At 38.1% G+C, this 16,089-nt stretch overlaps 3 protein-coding genes and 1 non-coding gene across 4 annotated transcripts; 3 read left to right on the top strand and 1 right to left on the bottom strand.

Annotated features, from left to right (window-relative positions):
• Positions 1-1,106: 1,106 nt before the first annotated feature.
• On the bottom strand, positions 1,107-1,179 carry TRNAF-GAA (transfer RNA phenylalanine (anticodon GAA)). The gene has a single exon. It is a non-coding gene; the product is annotated as a tRNA-Phe (tRNA).
• Positions 1,180-3,634: 2,455 nt separating this feature from the next.
• On the top strand, positions 3,635-5,059 carry LOC125209593 (uncharacterized). The gene is made up of 3 exons (XM_048109186.2): positions 3,635-4,183; positions 4,253-4,882; positions 4,967-5,059. Exons 1-3 carry the CDS (start codon positions 3,635-3,637, stop codon positions 5,057-5,059), a joined length of 1,272 nt encoding a protein of 423 aa, XP_047965143.2.
• A 1,678-nt stretch (positions 5,060-6,737) lies between these two features.
• On the top strand, positions 6,738-9,591 carry LOC125209594 (oligopeptide transporter 1-like). Its single transcript, XM_048109187.2, has 6 exons — positions 6,738-6,810; positions 6,914-7,362; positions 7,565-7,662; positions 7,746-8,315; positions 8,396-8,654; positions 8,750-9,591. The coding sequence occupies exons 1-6, from the start codon at positions 6,738-6,740 to the stop codon at positions 9,557-9,559; spliced, it is 2,259 nt and encodes a 752-aa protein (XP_047965144.1). The 3' UTR covers positions 9,560-9,591.
• A 2,320-nt stretch (positions 9,592-11,911) lies between these two features.
• Positions 11,912-15,788, top strand: LOC125209597 (oligopeptide transporter 5-like). The gene is made up of 6 exons (XM_048109190.2): positions 11,912-12,069; positions 12,197-12,654; positions 12,763-12,860; positions 13,611-14,180; positions 14,314-14,572; positions 14,738-15,788. Exons 1-6 carry the CDS (start codon positions 12,003-12,005, stop codon positions 15,536-15,538), a joined length of 2,253 nt encoding a protein of 750 aa, XP_047965147.1. The 5' UTR covers positions 11,912-12,002; the 3' UTR covers positions 15,539-15,788.
• Positions 15,789-16,089: the final 301 nt, after the last annotated feature.

The following is a 16,089-nucleotide window of genomic DNA, read 5'->3' as shown; positions in this document are numbered from 1 at the left end:
CCCTAACGTCCCAAGATAAGTGACTTGTATTCCTTTTTGGGATGTCCCATTATAAGTGACCTATTTTCATTTTTAGCAAAAAATTATCTCTCTTACTTTATTCTCCACCTACTTTATTCTCTCTTCTCTCCTCTACTTTTCCCTCTCTCATACTTTACTCTCCACTTTAACTTATTTAAATACCATTCATTAAATCCCGTGCCTAAAAGAAGTAGGTCACTTATCTTGGAACGGAGAGATAATTATTTTTGAGTATGATTAGGGTTGGCACGGTACGGTATACCGCACCGAGAATGCCATACCGCAAATTGCGGTATGACAAAATGCCATACCTATATAAATTCGGCATGTCAATATTTGAAAATCTTTACCTTACCGACATTTCGGTATGTCGTACCGTGTTGCGGTATACCGCAAATCATACCTGTTTGATATATAAAATATTGAAGAATCGAGATTTAGAATTAGGGCAGAATAATGAATTAATGATGGCTGCTACTGCTTTATGAATTATGCCTCTAATCTTTCTTTAGTTTTAAAAATATAAATATTATAATTTTATAAATAATATATATATCAAAAAATATATATTTATTAAAGGTATATACCGCAAAATTACGGTATATACCGTAATTTGCAGTACATACCGTAATTGCGGTATGATGCGGTATACCGTGGTATATGCAAAATCCATACCTTTACCGTACCTTAATCTACCGGTAAGGTATCATACCGTACCGAAAAGTGCGGTATACCGAAAATTCGGTATTTTCGGTATTTTTTCGGTATGGTAAGTGCGGTATTTCGATATTTCGGTATGTTTTGCCAGCCCTAAGTATGATGAACACAGTAAGTCTATCTTCCAGTTGCCATCCACCACTGTATATAAACTAAAGTGAAACAAAGAGAATATATTTTGTGCATACTCAAATGTGCAAATACTACTAAAATTTTAATTGAGACATGAAAGTATTATTGATGGTTTCGGACCCGAAATAAGTCAAACAAGGGAATTGGATGAGCTAATATGTATACAAACCGAAATAATAGGCTAATTACTGAAATTATGAATAAACTCAAAAAAAATTAGATTAAAAATAGAAAAATGCGGTGAACGTGGATCGAACACGTGACCTTCAGATCTTCAGTCTGACGCTCTCCCAACTGAGCTATCCCCGCACATGTTTGTTTTTGCAGAACTAACGTATTTAAACTGGTACATCTTTTGTAATACTATTAGTTTTTAATTTTTAAAAGTATCATAAGTATTTATCTTTGGGAGCACTGTAAGATGAAGACGAGGAGTTACATGCATGCTTGACTGTATATAACACTAGTAAATAGAGAGTTAATAAGTGGAGACATCGAATTGAAAATTTCAATATTCGAGTTCTACTCCATTAAAGAACGAATAATTATTGAACAATAATAACTTGATTAGTTCGTTGCATCCATACTCTTAGGTGTGTTTTTATATTTCTTAATCCATCTATGAGAGTGAAGGTGGTACTTATGCCGAGTGCAGCATTTTCACTATAGTCTTGCTCCACATCACAATTGGTGCATGTGAATTGCAAACATACATCACTTTGCTACTTATAGTTATTGGTACAACACAATATTTGAGCTCAAGCTAGAAAATTTTGGGTCCCAATTTTCTTGAGTTGGTCTGAAGAAATAAAATCAATTGTGCTCATAACTAAATGAATTTACATGTGAGACATTTCTTTTGGGCACAAATTTTTAGGAGTGAAAAAATAGAGAGAAAAAGTAAGAGAGAGATAGAGTGTTGTTTTTTTCCATGAAAGGAATACTCTCACTTGTTATGGGATTGAGGGGGTACAACAGTTTCAAATCCTCATGGAAAAAGGTGACATTAGTTTTCACCGCTGCATTCCTATTTTTGTCGTTGTGTGGATGTTTGCATTTGTGGGCTGCTAATGTTTGATGAGCCATTGAAGAAGACTTTCCAGTTTTGGCAATTTGCTCTAACTGTTCTGTTTTCAGTTTAGGGTCAACCTAATTGTGAAAAGAAAGGATATTAAATATTGGTGATGAATTAAAATCTGTAGTATGTAATTATGGGTAAGAACAAGAGACATGGTGAGATTTATGTTTCAAACGCCCATAAAATGCTTTGGCTTTTAGATTTGACATTTGAGTATATCTCTTATACTGGTTCAGGAGTTTTATAATACTATCGTCTATCTACACTTGACAAAAGTCATATGAGAAGTGGCATTTCTTCAATCCTTGTGCAGAACATTCTGTCAACCATTACTTCCTAATGAAGTTTTAATCTCCCTTTTCAGATTCACTATTATATTTAATCACACATCCAAATGAATGAGTATAGACATCGTGTGATATTGGTGAGTTCAAGCACTTGAGAATGAGCATCTGTTAACATGTACTAATATGCATATAAGTTATAACAGTTTATTTATCTTACTTGTGATATATGGCCGTATGCAACAAAGAAGTTAGGCACATGCGTCAAGAATCTGGACATGACTGGTCTAAAGTTTTCTGCAATGAATCAGCTCAGAGTATGTTCAAAGTCTATTCGAAAGTATTCATGTTGTAATCATACAATTTTTTTGGCCAGTCAGACTGAGCAAATGCATTTTAATCAGGGTATATTTACGCCCACGATTGAAAACACTGTAAAACAGAATTAATATTTTCATTAAACTTTACAAATAAAAAAAGATCCATGAGAAGTCTATTGAACGACTAAGAGCAACTCCAAGAAAAAGGTAAATAGAAAAGGTATATCATGTTTATACCTTCTCAAAAAGTGTAATATACCATTTCAAAATACAACCAACTCCAAACAGAAAGGGTATATTGAAAAGGTAAATGATTATATCCTTAAATATATTAACCAATAATCTAAACATAGAATATTAAATATTAAACAATACATTTATCATATAATATAAATTATAAAGTCTTAAAAAAATATTTAAAATATAAATCAGCCGTTAACTAATTAAATATAAAGGCAGATGCCTTCTCTACATGAACCCAATTATATATTTAACAAATAATATAAAGTAACTAATAATTTAAAGTGTTAAAAAAATATTAAAAACATAATTCAACCGTAAATTAATTTTTCTGTTGACGTTTTGTTGCCTTTTTCTCTTTTACCTTGTCTTTAATGGAGAGGTAAAGATACCTTCTCAATGGGAAAAGGTATAATACCTTGCCATATACCTCTTTCCTTGAAAAATGTTTTTTCCATAAAAAAAGAAAAAGCAAATTTGGTAGTGGTCATAATTTGCATTCCTAAATAATAATGCGAAGTTAAACAACTAAACAGTACTCATGCGTACATCTGAAAAACCATTCAAACACTCAACCCTCCCATTGTTCAATTCGATAGTGCATGAGAGTAAATAGACAAATAAAGTCTTTTACTGTTTTCTAAGCTTAATAATACCAATGCATGCCTGGAAAGAGCATGTTAAATCAGCAACCGAAACAACAATCTGCACAGGAAACGAAAGGTCTCCGAATCTGGAGGGACTATTTACTTCTTCCACTATTAAAAACAGAGTGCGTGATTGCAGAAAAAACTGGATTTCATTAGTCTTTGTTTTTTTTACCACAAACACTAGCTAGCAGGATGTCTGATGCTACCAAGTTCTCGTTGAAAGTGATGGTTAATAAACAGAAAAATAAGGTGCTCTTTGCCGAAGCTGACCACAATTTCGTCGACATTGTGTTAAGCTTCTTGACACTGCCGTTGGGAAGAATCATCAAACTTGTCCACAACCACAAGCCAGCCGCCGCCATCGGAAGCTTAACCAATATGTACCATAGCTTAGAAGCTCTTGACACCTCCCATTTCTGGACAGAGGAGGCTAAGAAGGCTCTTCTCATCCCAACTAGCTCATCCGAATCCAAATACAGCTTGCTCAAACTGGACATCGCTGATTCTCCACCGCCCGAATATTTCAAATGTAGCAAGTGCCCTAACAGTGGAAAGGCAGCCAACAAAAGCTCTCAAACAGGCAGTGGTGGAGTCTACACTACTAATAAATCATCTTTCATAATCAGTGATGATCTGAAAATACTCCCAAGTGATAAAGGATACTCCAAGACTATCTCCTTTCTTGGCATTAGAGACTCGGATAAGGCCGAGACAATCAACATGGATTTCGGGTTCAATGAGGTGAATAACTCAATCTTGCTCCCATTTTTAACCATATTTGTTGTAACTACTTATTTCCATTTGTTTTAGATTATGAAGTTGTTGAAGGCTTCGCTGACATCCCAAAGCCCATTGTCAGAAGTTATTCTGAATCAAACAGGAAAAATGAACTACTTGGTACCCAAACCAGAGATTGCAATGGAACAAAATCCCAACTCGAAGAACATAAGTTTGAAAGTGATGACACAAAAGTCCACAGGTAAGTTTTTGTATGCTCTTGCTAAGGAAGACTTTGTCGAGTTTCTGTTTAGTTTTCTGAATATTCCACTCGGAGGAGTGGAGCACCTTTTTGTTAGTAGCACTTGTGTAACGGCCATAGACAACTTGCACCGCAGTGCATCCTATCTCATAGACGATGGGCATTTCAAGAGTGTAGATACGAAAAACAAGCTGATCAAACCGAATGTGGTTCATGATTGTGTTTCCAAAAACCATATTTTTCCCCTCACACAAGAAGCCACGCCTAATTACTCGTGGCTTTGCACTCACAAATTTCCCCATGGCAAAGGTAGTTATGTTGAAGGACCGCGAACTTATCAGGTGAAAGATGACTTAACTGTCGCGCCTTATTCTTTCACCTCGGTTCTTTCTAGCATCCTCGAGCAGGAAATACTGATATCTGATGTTGAAGAAGTGGAGGTGCAGATAGGATTGAAAGAGGTAATGCAGTTTGATTAAGATGGCTTATTGTTTGTGTTTATGTTTTAGTACATATATAGGTTGTGATGGAGTTTGTTGGTGCAGGCTTTGCGCATATTGAAAGCCTCTCTTACATCCACTTCAGTTCTCACTAATGCTCTGCTAGAAAAAATTCACGTCAACAAACGAACAACCTAAGAGAGAGTCTGAATCTTGATGTTGGGTGCAAGTATTGAAATTATTGTGTAATTGTGATCCTTAGTTTTCTAGTCATTTCAACTTTTATGGTATGCAGTTTCGGGAGAGTTTGAGCCTTTAGTTGTACCAATTCAGTAATCAGTTCTATAATTAAGAGTTATTGACATCCAAGATCATCACTACCGTACCTGTTATGCAAAATGTTTTTTGCAGTTGAATGAGGGTTAAATATCTTGAATATAAATTGAAGAAATAAATTTGTGTGATGATATTTTTTTCAATTAAGTTGTACTTGTACTAGTTACTTGTTAAATTGAACATGTACTTTAATGGACTCAATCGTGAAACCATATAAATGATTGAAATTAATTTAATAATATAAAAAACTAACCTGATCAGTTTTAAATCCGGTAAATCATTTATTCCAGATAACAGGGTTATATATTAATATTATATTTAGATGTATATTAACTTATATCCAGATTACGAAAACAGATCTTTGTCAGAACAAGGCTTATCAAGGTAGAAATAGTCCAGAAAAATCTTTCTTGTAATAATTTATTTATAAACGGATTATTAGGAGTAATCTAATCCCACTGTTGGGTAACGAGTAAAATGTGGTTTAACAGAACAAGGAATCTATTATTAATAACAAGAATCCGACCGTTGGGTTAAGAATCAAAAATAGTTCTACAGAAAAAGGGTTCTATTTTCTTTTCAAGTAGACGTTCACTAGCAAAAGATCTGGGCTTTGAGTAACATTCTTGAACGTTTTGTAATAGGGGTTTGAGTCCATATTCTTGTGAATTTGGATTCTCGAATCTCGATTCAGTCCAGATAGTTTTTTAAAACAACTAAAATCCGGAAATCTAGATTTTATTTAATAACTATTGGAGTATATTTTAAATAAATATTTTATTAAAAGAAAATATATTATGTTAATATTTTGACCTAATATATATAACAATTTTATATATGTTCAGATTTTTTGGAATTTTTTGTCTTTTTCAAATTTTATGATATTTTGATTTGGTTCGGATTAATATACTACTCCCTCCGTCTCATAGTAGATGTCACACTTGGGAGATGACACGGGATTTTAGGAGATGTTATTTTGTGTGTTAAGTGGTGAGAGAAAATATAATTTTATAATTAATGCGAGAAGGAACTTTTTCCAAAAGAGAAAATGTGACATCTTTTGTGGGACAAACTAAAATGGAAAGTGTGACTGACCTCTACTATGAGACGTAGGGAGTATAAATTTTGGATTTGAAATTCAGATGATCCGAATGTTCATCCCTAAATATTCTAACTCAAACATTTAAAAATATACTAAAGTAGAAGGGAAGGAACGATGAATAGATTACTTTAATTACTTTCACTTGAATATAATAAAACCAATTATTTGTGTATAATAAAATTATAAATGAGAATATACATACATATAAATACTAGATTTAATGGATACAGATTTATGTCCGGTTGGGATAAGATAGACATAGTTTGATTGAACAAAGATTCATTGAGAAAGAGATTCATTGAGAAAAAAAAGATTCAGTGATAAATTAGTAAAGTATATATATATAAGGATAATGAAACAATACAACAGGTATTCCACAATTTTTCCAAGTGACATACATCCATTCCATTCTCCCTGTTCTTCGAGTTTGCATCAGTCATGGGCGGCGACATCGCCGGAGACAAATATCAGCCTCCGGGAAAGCTTCCTCTACACAACTTCGAAGTCGAAGGTAGGCTTACATACTTGAAATTTAATGATAATAATGGTCGAGCTACTAAAAATCAGTCACAAATTATAATTATAATTTAACAAAAATAAAACAAAAAACGCAGATGTTGAAGAGGCCGACGACTTCTGTCCGATCGAGCAGGTGGAGCTGACGGTGGCGGCGACGGACGATCCGTCGATGGCGGTGCTGACGTTCCGGGCGTGGTTTCTCGGGATAATATCGTGCGTGCTGCTTGCCTTCATGAACCAATTCTTCGGGTACCGGCAGAACCCCATAGGGATCGACTCGGTGGTGGCGCAAATAGTGACGCTGCCGATCGGGAGGTTCATGGCGAGGGTGTTGCCAACGACGACGTTTGTGGTTCCGTTAACGGGGTGGTCGTTCACGCTGAATCCGGGGCCGTTCACTATAAAAGAGCACGTGCTGATCACCATCTTCGCCAACTGCGGCGCCGGAGGGGTTTACGCGCTCAGCATTGTCACCATTGTGAAGGCTCTCTACCACCGCCCTATCAATCCGCTTGCCGCTTGGTTGTTGGTTCTCACTACTCAGGTCTACTTTTTCTCATTCTTTTATTATCCAATTAACTTTAAGAAATGAATTAGAAATGTAAAGATAGGATGGCTAACTTTCAGTTTTGTGATGTAAATTAAAGGACCATAATATAATACTAGTACTAAATTGCTATTTATTTTTCTTATAGTACTAATTTTAAATTTGTTGACATTTATAAGACTACAATTATTTTCAATAGATGCTTGGGTACGGGTGGGCTGGAATATTTAGGCGATTTCTTGTGGACTCTCCATACATGTGGTGGCCTGGAAAAATGACTTCCATCTCCCTTTTCAGGTAACTTAATAGTATTATGGATTAGCTCTGTTTGCTAAAGCGGATCTGATTTAAAATGTGCGTTCTTATCATGTTTTATGCAGAACAATGCACGAAGAAGAAGCACGAAAGAAGGGAGGGTTATCGCGGCAACAATTCTTCTTGATGGTGTTCGTGATAAGCTTCGCATACTACGTGGTCCCATCGTATTTCTTCCCACTCATATCCAACATCTCCGTGCTCTGCTACATCTGGAAGGACTCCATCTTGGTGCAGCAGCTCGGGTCCGGCCTGCAGGGCATGGGAATAGGCTCGTTCGCCTTGGACTGGGCCACCGCCAGCATGGTGACCGATCCCATCTCCACCCCCGGCTTCGCCATTGTCAACGTCCTCATCGGCTTCTTCCTAGTCATGTACGTCATGACCCCCATCAACTACTTCAACAACATCTTCGATGCCAAGAAATTCCCCTTCTTCACATCCCACACATTCGACAACATGGGCCACCGCTACAACATCAGCCGCGTCATCAACCAGGCCACCTTCTCCCTCGACATGGACGGCTACAATTCATACAGCAAGCTCCACCTCAGCACCTTCTTCGCCTTCAATTACGGCATTGGCTTTGCTAAACTCTCCGCCACCATTGTCCACGTTGCCTTATATCATGGAAAGTAAGTCATCACTGAATTTCTTTGTTTTGTTTTTTTTTTTATGTTTTGGTTCTGACTTAATTAAGGATTTGATGTTGTAGAACAATTTGGGAGCTTTGGATCAAGACAAAGAGCAATATGAAGCTAGATGTGCACACGAGATTGATGAAGAAGAACTACGACTCTGTGCCGGAATGGTGGTTCCATATCATACTTATACTAGTGTTCGGCCTCTCTCTCTTTGCTTGTGAAGGCTTCGGCAAACAGCTTCAGCTTCCGTGGTGGGGGCTTATTTTCGCTTGCGTGCTCGCGTTCTTCTTCACTCTCCCGGTCGGCATAATCCAAGCCACAACCAGCATCGTACGCGCATATAACAATTTGTTAATTATAAGACCTTTTAAGGGGTTAGTAGCTCATTTCTAACAAACAGTGTTTCCTATTTTCAATTTATGCAGCAAATCGGGTTGAATATCATCACGGAGATGCTAATAGGCTACGTATACCCGGGGAGGCCGCTTGCAAACGTGGCGTTCAAGACGTACGGCTACATAAGCATGGCACAAGCCCTGAGCTTCCTCGCGGATTTCAAACTAGGCCACTACATGAAGATCCCGCCCAAATCCATGTTCGTGGCTCAGCTGGTGGGCACGGTGGTGGCCTCGTCCGTCTACTTGGGGACAGGGTGGTGGCTCCTCGACACGGTCCCCAACATCTGCGACGTGGCAGCGCTGCCGGAAGGGAGCCCCTGGACCTGCCCGGACGACAACGTGTTCTACAACGCGTCCATCATATGGGGAGTCATCGGCCCGATGAGGATGTTCACCAGCAAGGGAGTGTACGGGCTGCTGAACTGGTGGTTCCTCGTCGGGGCGGTGGCGCCGCTTCCGGCCTACTTCCTGAGCCGGAGGTACCCGGAGAAGAAATGGCTGCAGCTGGTGAATGTGCCGATTATCATGGGGACGGGGTCGATGCCGCCGGCGAGATCGGTGAGCTTCATAATGTGGGGAGCGGTGGGATTGTATTTCAACATATATGTGTATCGAGTGCACAAGCGGTGGTGGGCGAGATACGCGTATGTGTTTTCGGCGGCGATGAGTGCAGGGATTGCGTTTATGGGAATCTTGACTTACTTCGCGCTGCAGTCGTATGACATCTCCATTGACTGGTGGGGAATGGGAGCGGATGGTGGTGGTGGTGATAACTGCCCTTTGGCGTCTTGCCCCACCGCGCCGGGAATTGTCGTTAAAGGTTGCCCCGTCCACTGATTATTGCCTTTGCTTTTTTAATTATTTTTTGTTGTTATTTCCATATTTTTGAGTATTTAGCTTTTATAGAGTACCCACTATTTTTCAATTATATCAGTTTTTTTGACTTTTTATATTTCAAATTATTTTATTATATATTGTCATTGTATCAATGTTTTAAGAATCACAATAGTCAAAAAATTGGTCAGTAGTAATATTTATGCTTCTTCCCCCTTCTCGTTTTTCTTTTACTATTTTTGCAAATAGACCACATATTCCACTAACTCACTCCATCATATTATAATACAAAATTAATACATGAAAGCAATTTTGGCATATATACCACATATTTAGCTTACTCTCTTTATTCACATTTTAATAGTAGGAGTTCACATTCTACTAACTTATTCTACCACTTTTACTTACAAAATCAAATAATTTCTTAAAAATTCGTATCATTTATAAATGAGACTTCTAGTAAGGACATGAAGGAGTAATTTTTCAGATTTCATTTAGCCGGAGTGAATATGTGAATGTGACTTCGAGTGAAGAAGAAGAAGAAGAAGAAGAAGGTTTTGAGGTCGTTTCATAGAATATTGAAAATGAGTGAAGGGTAGAATTATACTCCCTCCCTTCGGCAAAACTTTTCGGCACGGAGATTAAGAAAAATTGTGTTAGGTGAGTTAAGTAAAGAGAGAATAAAATGCAAAATGAAAAAGGTAGAGAGATAAAGAGAGAAAAAAGTAAGAGAAAGTAAAGTAGGTGTGGAAAAATGTGTTAACTTTTACTAAAAAGGAAAATGACTCTATTACTATGGAACGGACGGAAATGGAAAAACACCCCTATTACTATGGAACGGATGGAGTACTTTATTATGACTAAATAGGTTTCTCACTCTTCCGTCAAACAACGCATCATGTTTATCAAACAAATATGGAAGAAAATACTTTCTGGTTCATTTTCTTGATTTTATTCTTGGAAGCCCTTTTCTGGGTTTGGGTATCAAACACACCCTTATAATCAAATATCAGAGTGGTAATTAAGTCATGTGGAAGTATTAAATAAATTAAATAATTCATAAAGGGAAAAAGAAATGGGCAATTTGATAAAGTAAGAGAGATATGAGAAAAGGTAAGAGAGAGATGGAAAAAAATAGTAAAAATAGTGTTAGTGGATTCCATGGTCCATTTTATTAGTGGTTTGTAATTGGTTGAAATTTTTATATTTAGATTTGGTCTAATTTTTAGAGGGGCCTAATATGGTAAAACTTGTCTATTGTTTGAAAATATATGGAGTAAAAAAATTTTATACAAGAGCCTCTATAGTAATTTAAATCACCCAAAAGTACACTTTCAAAAAAAAGTCAGAAAATATGGCCGCTACTAATATTGTTGTTTTTTTTTCCGCCCCTACCTGTGCTTCTGAGTCATTGACATAAGTCACATAACCAATGTTACGTTCCTTCAACGGATCTTATTCATAATGGGAGCCATCCTTGATTGCTCTCATTTAATTTTTACTCCCTTTGTAGTAACATTTCGACATATTCATACAAAAAAAGTTGCATATGTATAGAACAACAATTAATACTATTTATTGTGATATATGGTAATCAGGTATGACTTGAATTTTGAATTTAGTAGAATCATTGAGTTCATCGATCGACAAGGTTTCTTTTCAAATCAAGTAAAAATCAAATTTAATTTACATAAATTTATCAATTCTCTAAATAAAAACGGATAACAAAGATAGAGAAATGAACTAGTCATAGAATTAAAACTCCCACACATAAAAAATTGACGTGTTTCAAATTTAGCTATATAAATAATACCAAAAAATAATTTTAACATAAAAAAGGCTAAAATACCTAAATTTTCAAAATTGTTACGATGACACAATTTCACAATCAGCAACTGAACTTTTTGACACGATTTGACAATTGTAATGGGAAGTATACATATTAGATTAATAACATATAGATCTATTTCCATGCATCACAAAGCCAGTTTAGCTTGGAAATATGATGACAAGCTAGAATCAAAGTACCCTGCTAATTCACTAGGAGTAACAAATTGATCAATTATCTAGTTTTGCACAACAAATTAATCCAACATTTAATTTCAAAGACACTACATTATTATTTATTACAGACATGCATCTACGTTTTAGGTGCCCATAATATGAGAGAGTCATAAAGATACTCATCAATGAATGTACCCAAGAAATTAATCAAAATGGTAAATGGTAAATGCAACGATTGCACTCCAGTGAGGATACATAGGAAAATCAGGCCTAAATCTAACTTTAGGAGGTTGTATAATTAAAATTAATGGATCCTAATCTCCCCTAATATAGAAGTCAACTACGCGTAGAGTAAATGCAAGAATTTAAAGCTATATATCCATTCTGGTGAATCTCTACAACCTACACTTTCAGGAGTTGCCGGAATCTCTGCACAGTAATCATGTCCGACCGCAATCGCAATCACGCCGGAGACCAGTCCCCGCCTCACCACAATCTTCAAATCGAAGGTATCATAATTCACTAGTTAAGTGATTGTGTACAATTTAAACATAGCGAACTTATAAATATTTTTTCTAATAAATTAATTTTTTTCAAAAATTAGAATTTAATACTTGAGATGGTGTGGGAATTTAGATTCGAAAGAGGAGGAGGACGAGGACGAGGAATGTCCGATCGAGCAGGTGCGGCTGACGGTGCCGGAGACGGATGATCCGACGGTGGCGGCGCTGACGTTCCGGACGTGGTTTTTGGGCATTATTACGTGCGTGATGCTTTCGTTTAGCAACCAATTTTTCGGATACAGACAAAACTCCTTAGTGGTTAGCTCTGTGGCGGCACAAATAGTGACGCTTCCGATCGGGAAGTTCATGGCGAGGGTGTTGCCGACGACGTCGTTTAGGGTTCCGTTTACGGAGTGGTCGTTTTCGCTGAATCCGGGGGCGTTCACTATAAAAGAGCATGTGCTGATCACTATCTTTGCCAACTGCGGCGCCGAAGGGGTTTACGCCGTCAGCATTGTGACGATTGTGAAGGCTCTTTACCACCGCCCTCTCAATCCGATTGCAGCCTGGTTGTTGGTTCAGTCTACTCAGGTTTCAAATTAATTATACAAAGATTTTATGTTGTTAATGTTGTGAAGGCCTTTTTGTGTATCGAGTTTTTTATTTATTGGTTTTGTGGATGTGTTCATATTTGATTAGATGCTTGGGTATGGATGGGCTGGGATATTTAGGAGAATGCTGGTGGATTCTCCGTATATGTGGTGGCCTGGAAACATGACTTCAGTCTCTCTCTTCAGGTAACTCATTGCATTTCCAAATTATATAGTGATACTGTCAAATAGGCAAATTGGATTTTAAGAAATTGTTTCATTTTCTAAAATAGGTGGATATAAAAATTATTGGATTGTGTGTCTTATTTTTATATATGGACTAAAGGCTTAATAGCGAAGTTTGGTCAAATTCTAGTCCGTCCCATGAATTTTAAGATTGGAATATTAAATCACGAAATTTCAATTTTTTTCAATTGTCCCATAAATGTACAAATTTACATCATTTTGTGATGTTAAAAGTGACAATATTTGAATAATAAGTAGAGAAATAAGAAAATAAAGATATATAAAAGAAAAAAATAACTCATTTTAATGAACCACGTCATTTTGAATATCGCTAAAAGACAACATTTTATGCATGGATGGGACAATTGAGAAAAATTAAAACTTTGTGATTTAATATTCTAATTTCAAAGTTTATAGGATTAACCAGAATCTGACCAAACTTCGTGATTTAAATGACTATTAACTCTTGACTTTTTTAATAAAATGTGAGTAAAAATAAGTTCCACTTGTAAAAATAGTAAAAATAAAATGAGATATCTAATCTGAAAATGGAGGAAGTAGTTAGCTATCAGCTTAATTTCAATAAAATATAAGTATTCGTTCAAATTTTCTTTTCAACATTACCATGTTAATGGCAGAGCTCTCGTTGTCGCATCTACTTTTAAATAGTCTCGACTGCACGGATTTTCAACTGTCATTCTTGTACTGTAGAACATTGCACGAAGAAGATACAAGAAAGAAGGGAGGGCTAACACGGCTGCAATTCTTCGTGATAGTATTCACAACAAGCTTCGCATACTACGTGGTCCCAGCCTACTTCTTCCCCACAATTTCCTCCCTCTCCCTCCTCTGCTACATCGGCAAGGACTCCATCTTGATGCAGCAGCTCGGCTCCGGCCTCCACGGCATGGGAATCGGGTCCTTCACCTTCGACTGGGCCACCGTCAGCTTCATAGGCGACCCCATCGCCACCCCGGGCTTCGCCATCATCAACGTCGTCGTCGGCTTCATCCTCGTCATGTATGTCGTAACGCCCATCACATACTTCAACAACATCTACCAGGCCAAGAAGTTCCCCTTCTTCTCCTCCGCCACTTTTGATGACACCGGCATGAAATACAACATCTCCCGCGTCCTCAACGAGGCCACCTTCTCCTTCGATGTCGCTGGCTACGAGGCCTACAGCAAACTCCATGTCAGCGCCTTCTTCGCCTTCACTTATGGCATCGGATTTGCTATGCTCTCCGCCACCATCGTCCACGTCGCGCTCTATCATGGAAAGTATGTCACTCCTTGCTCATAAAAAGTGAACACTGGGGTCTGTTTAGTAGGGTAGATAACTATTCTATAATGACTTAAAATGTGTGTTCTTATCGTATTTTGTCTATATAATGAAATTGTTGTGTGGGTCCAGAACAATTTGGGCCTTGTGGACGAAAACAAAGAGCAAATTCAAGTTAGATGTGCACACAAGATTAATGAAGAAGAACTATGAATCTGTGCCGGACTGGTGGTTCCACTCCATCCTTGCTCTAGTGTTTGGGTTGTCGCTTTTTGCTTGTGAAGGTTTCGGAAAGCAGCTTCAGCTTCCGTGGTGGGGGCTTATACTGGCGTGTGCGATGGCCTTCTTCTTCACTCTACCGGTTGGCATAATCCAAGCCACAACCAACATGGTATGTATCACCAAATCTCATCTCTATTGAAACCCCTTCTTGTCTTACATCGACAAATTGGTGATACTGTTTCCTCTATACGTGTATTATAATGGATAACCTTCTCCTTATATAAGTAATAAGAGTGAGTGACTCATTTCTAATAGTCTGATTTGTGTATTGCAGCAAATCGGGTTGAATGTGATCACAGAGATGCTTATAGGCTTCATATACCCAGGGAAGCCACTTGCAAACGTAGCATTCAAGACGTACGGCTACATAAGCATGGCGCAAGCCTTAACTTTCCTCGCGGATTTCAAACTAGGCCACTACATGAAGATCCCGCCCAAATCCATGTTCGTGGCCCAGCTGGTGGGCACGGTGGTGGCCTCGTCCGTCTACTTCGCAACCGCATGGTGGCTCCTATCAACAATCGGCCACATCTGCGACGCGGCCGCCCTGCCAGAGGGCAGCCCCTGGACCTGCCCGAGCGACAACGTGTTCTACAACTCGTCCATCATCTGGGGAGTGATCGGCCCGCTGAGGATGTTCACGAGCAAGGGCGTGTACGGGCTGCTGAACTGGTGGTTCCTGGTGGGGGCGGTGGCGCCGCTGCCGGCCTACTTCCTGAGCCGGAGGTACCCGGAGAAGAAGTGGGTGAGGATGGTGAACGTGCCGCTTATCCTGGGGGCGACGGCGAGCATGCCGCCGGCGAGGTCGGTGAACTACGTGATGTGGGGAGCAGTGGGCGTGTATTTCAATGTGTACGTGTATCGGGTGAACAAGCGGTGGTGGGCGAGGTATGCGTATGTGATGTCGGCGGCGATCAACGCTGGGATTGCGTTTATGGCTATTGTGATGTACTTCGCGCTGCAGTCGTATGACGTCTCTATTAATTGGTGGGGATTGGATATTGACGACCATTGCCCCTTGGCGTCGTGCCCCACCGCGCCTGGCGTCGCCGTTGAAGGTTGCCCGGTGCACTGATGCTTTATATATATATATATATATATATATATATATATATATATGATATTTATTGATTAATGGCATTACTATTTACTTGGGGGATTAATGAATGTTGTTTCTTCGGGATATCTTGGTTTCTACCTTTTTCTGTAAATACAGTTAGTTTATTCAATCAGAAACATCTGATTCTTCATCGGTTTTACTTCCAATCCTCCATTTTAAAAAAAAATATCATTGTTTTAGTCTTATAACAACCATTGTTGCTGCAATGTGTTGGAGAATATTTGGACATTCATGCTCATAAACATGAGAGTTTGGCTCTTTCATTGCATATGTGCCACCTCATTATTAATAGTGATTGTTCAAACTTTGAGAGTTCAAGTAGTCCTAAACTGAAAATTCTAGATATATGATAGGGGGTATCTTCAAGAATATTCCTCATATCTTATTAATTTCTGGTTTCACGTCCAATCAATGCTAATACTGTTTTATTTTGTGTGTTTAGACCTCTTGATATGCACCTACTATTTTAAAGTATCAAGTTTAAAGTAAGAAATTATATGCACCTT

The sequence above is a fragment of the Salvia hispanica genome, chromosome 3 (genome assembly GCF_029641045.1).
Source record: "Salvia hispanica isolate PSC_SH4W2 chromosome 3, Shi_PSC_v1, whole genome shotgun sequence".
Lineage (NCBI taxonomy): Eukaryota > Viridiplantae > Streptophyta > Magnoliopsida > Lamiales > Lamiaceae > Salvia > Salvia hispanica.
This window is presented reverse-complemented; position numbering and strand designations above follow the sequence as displayed.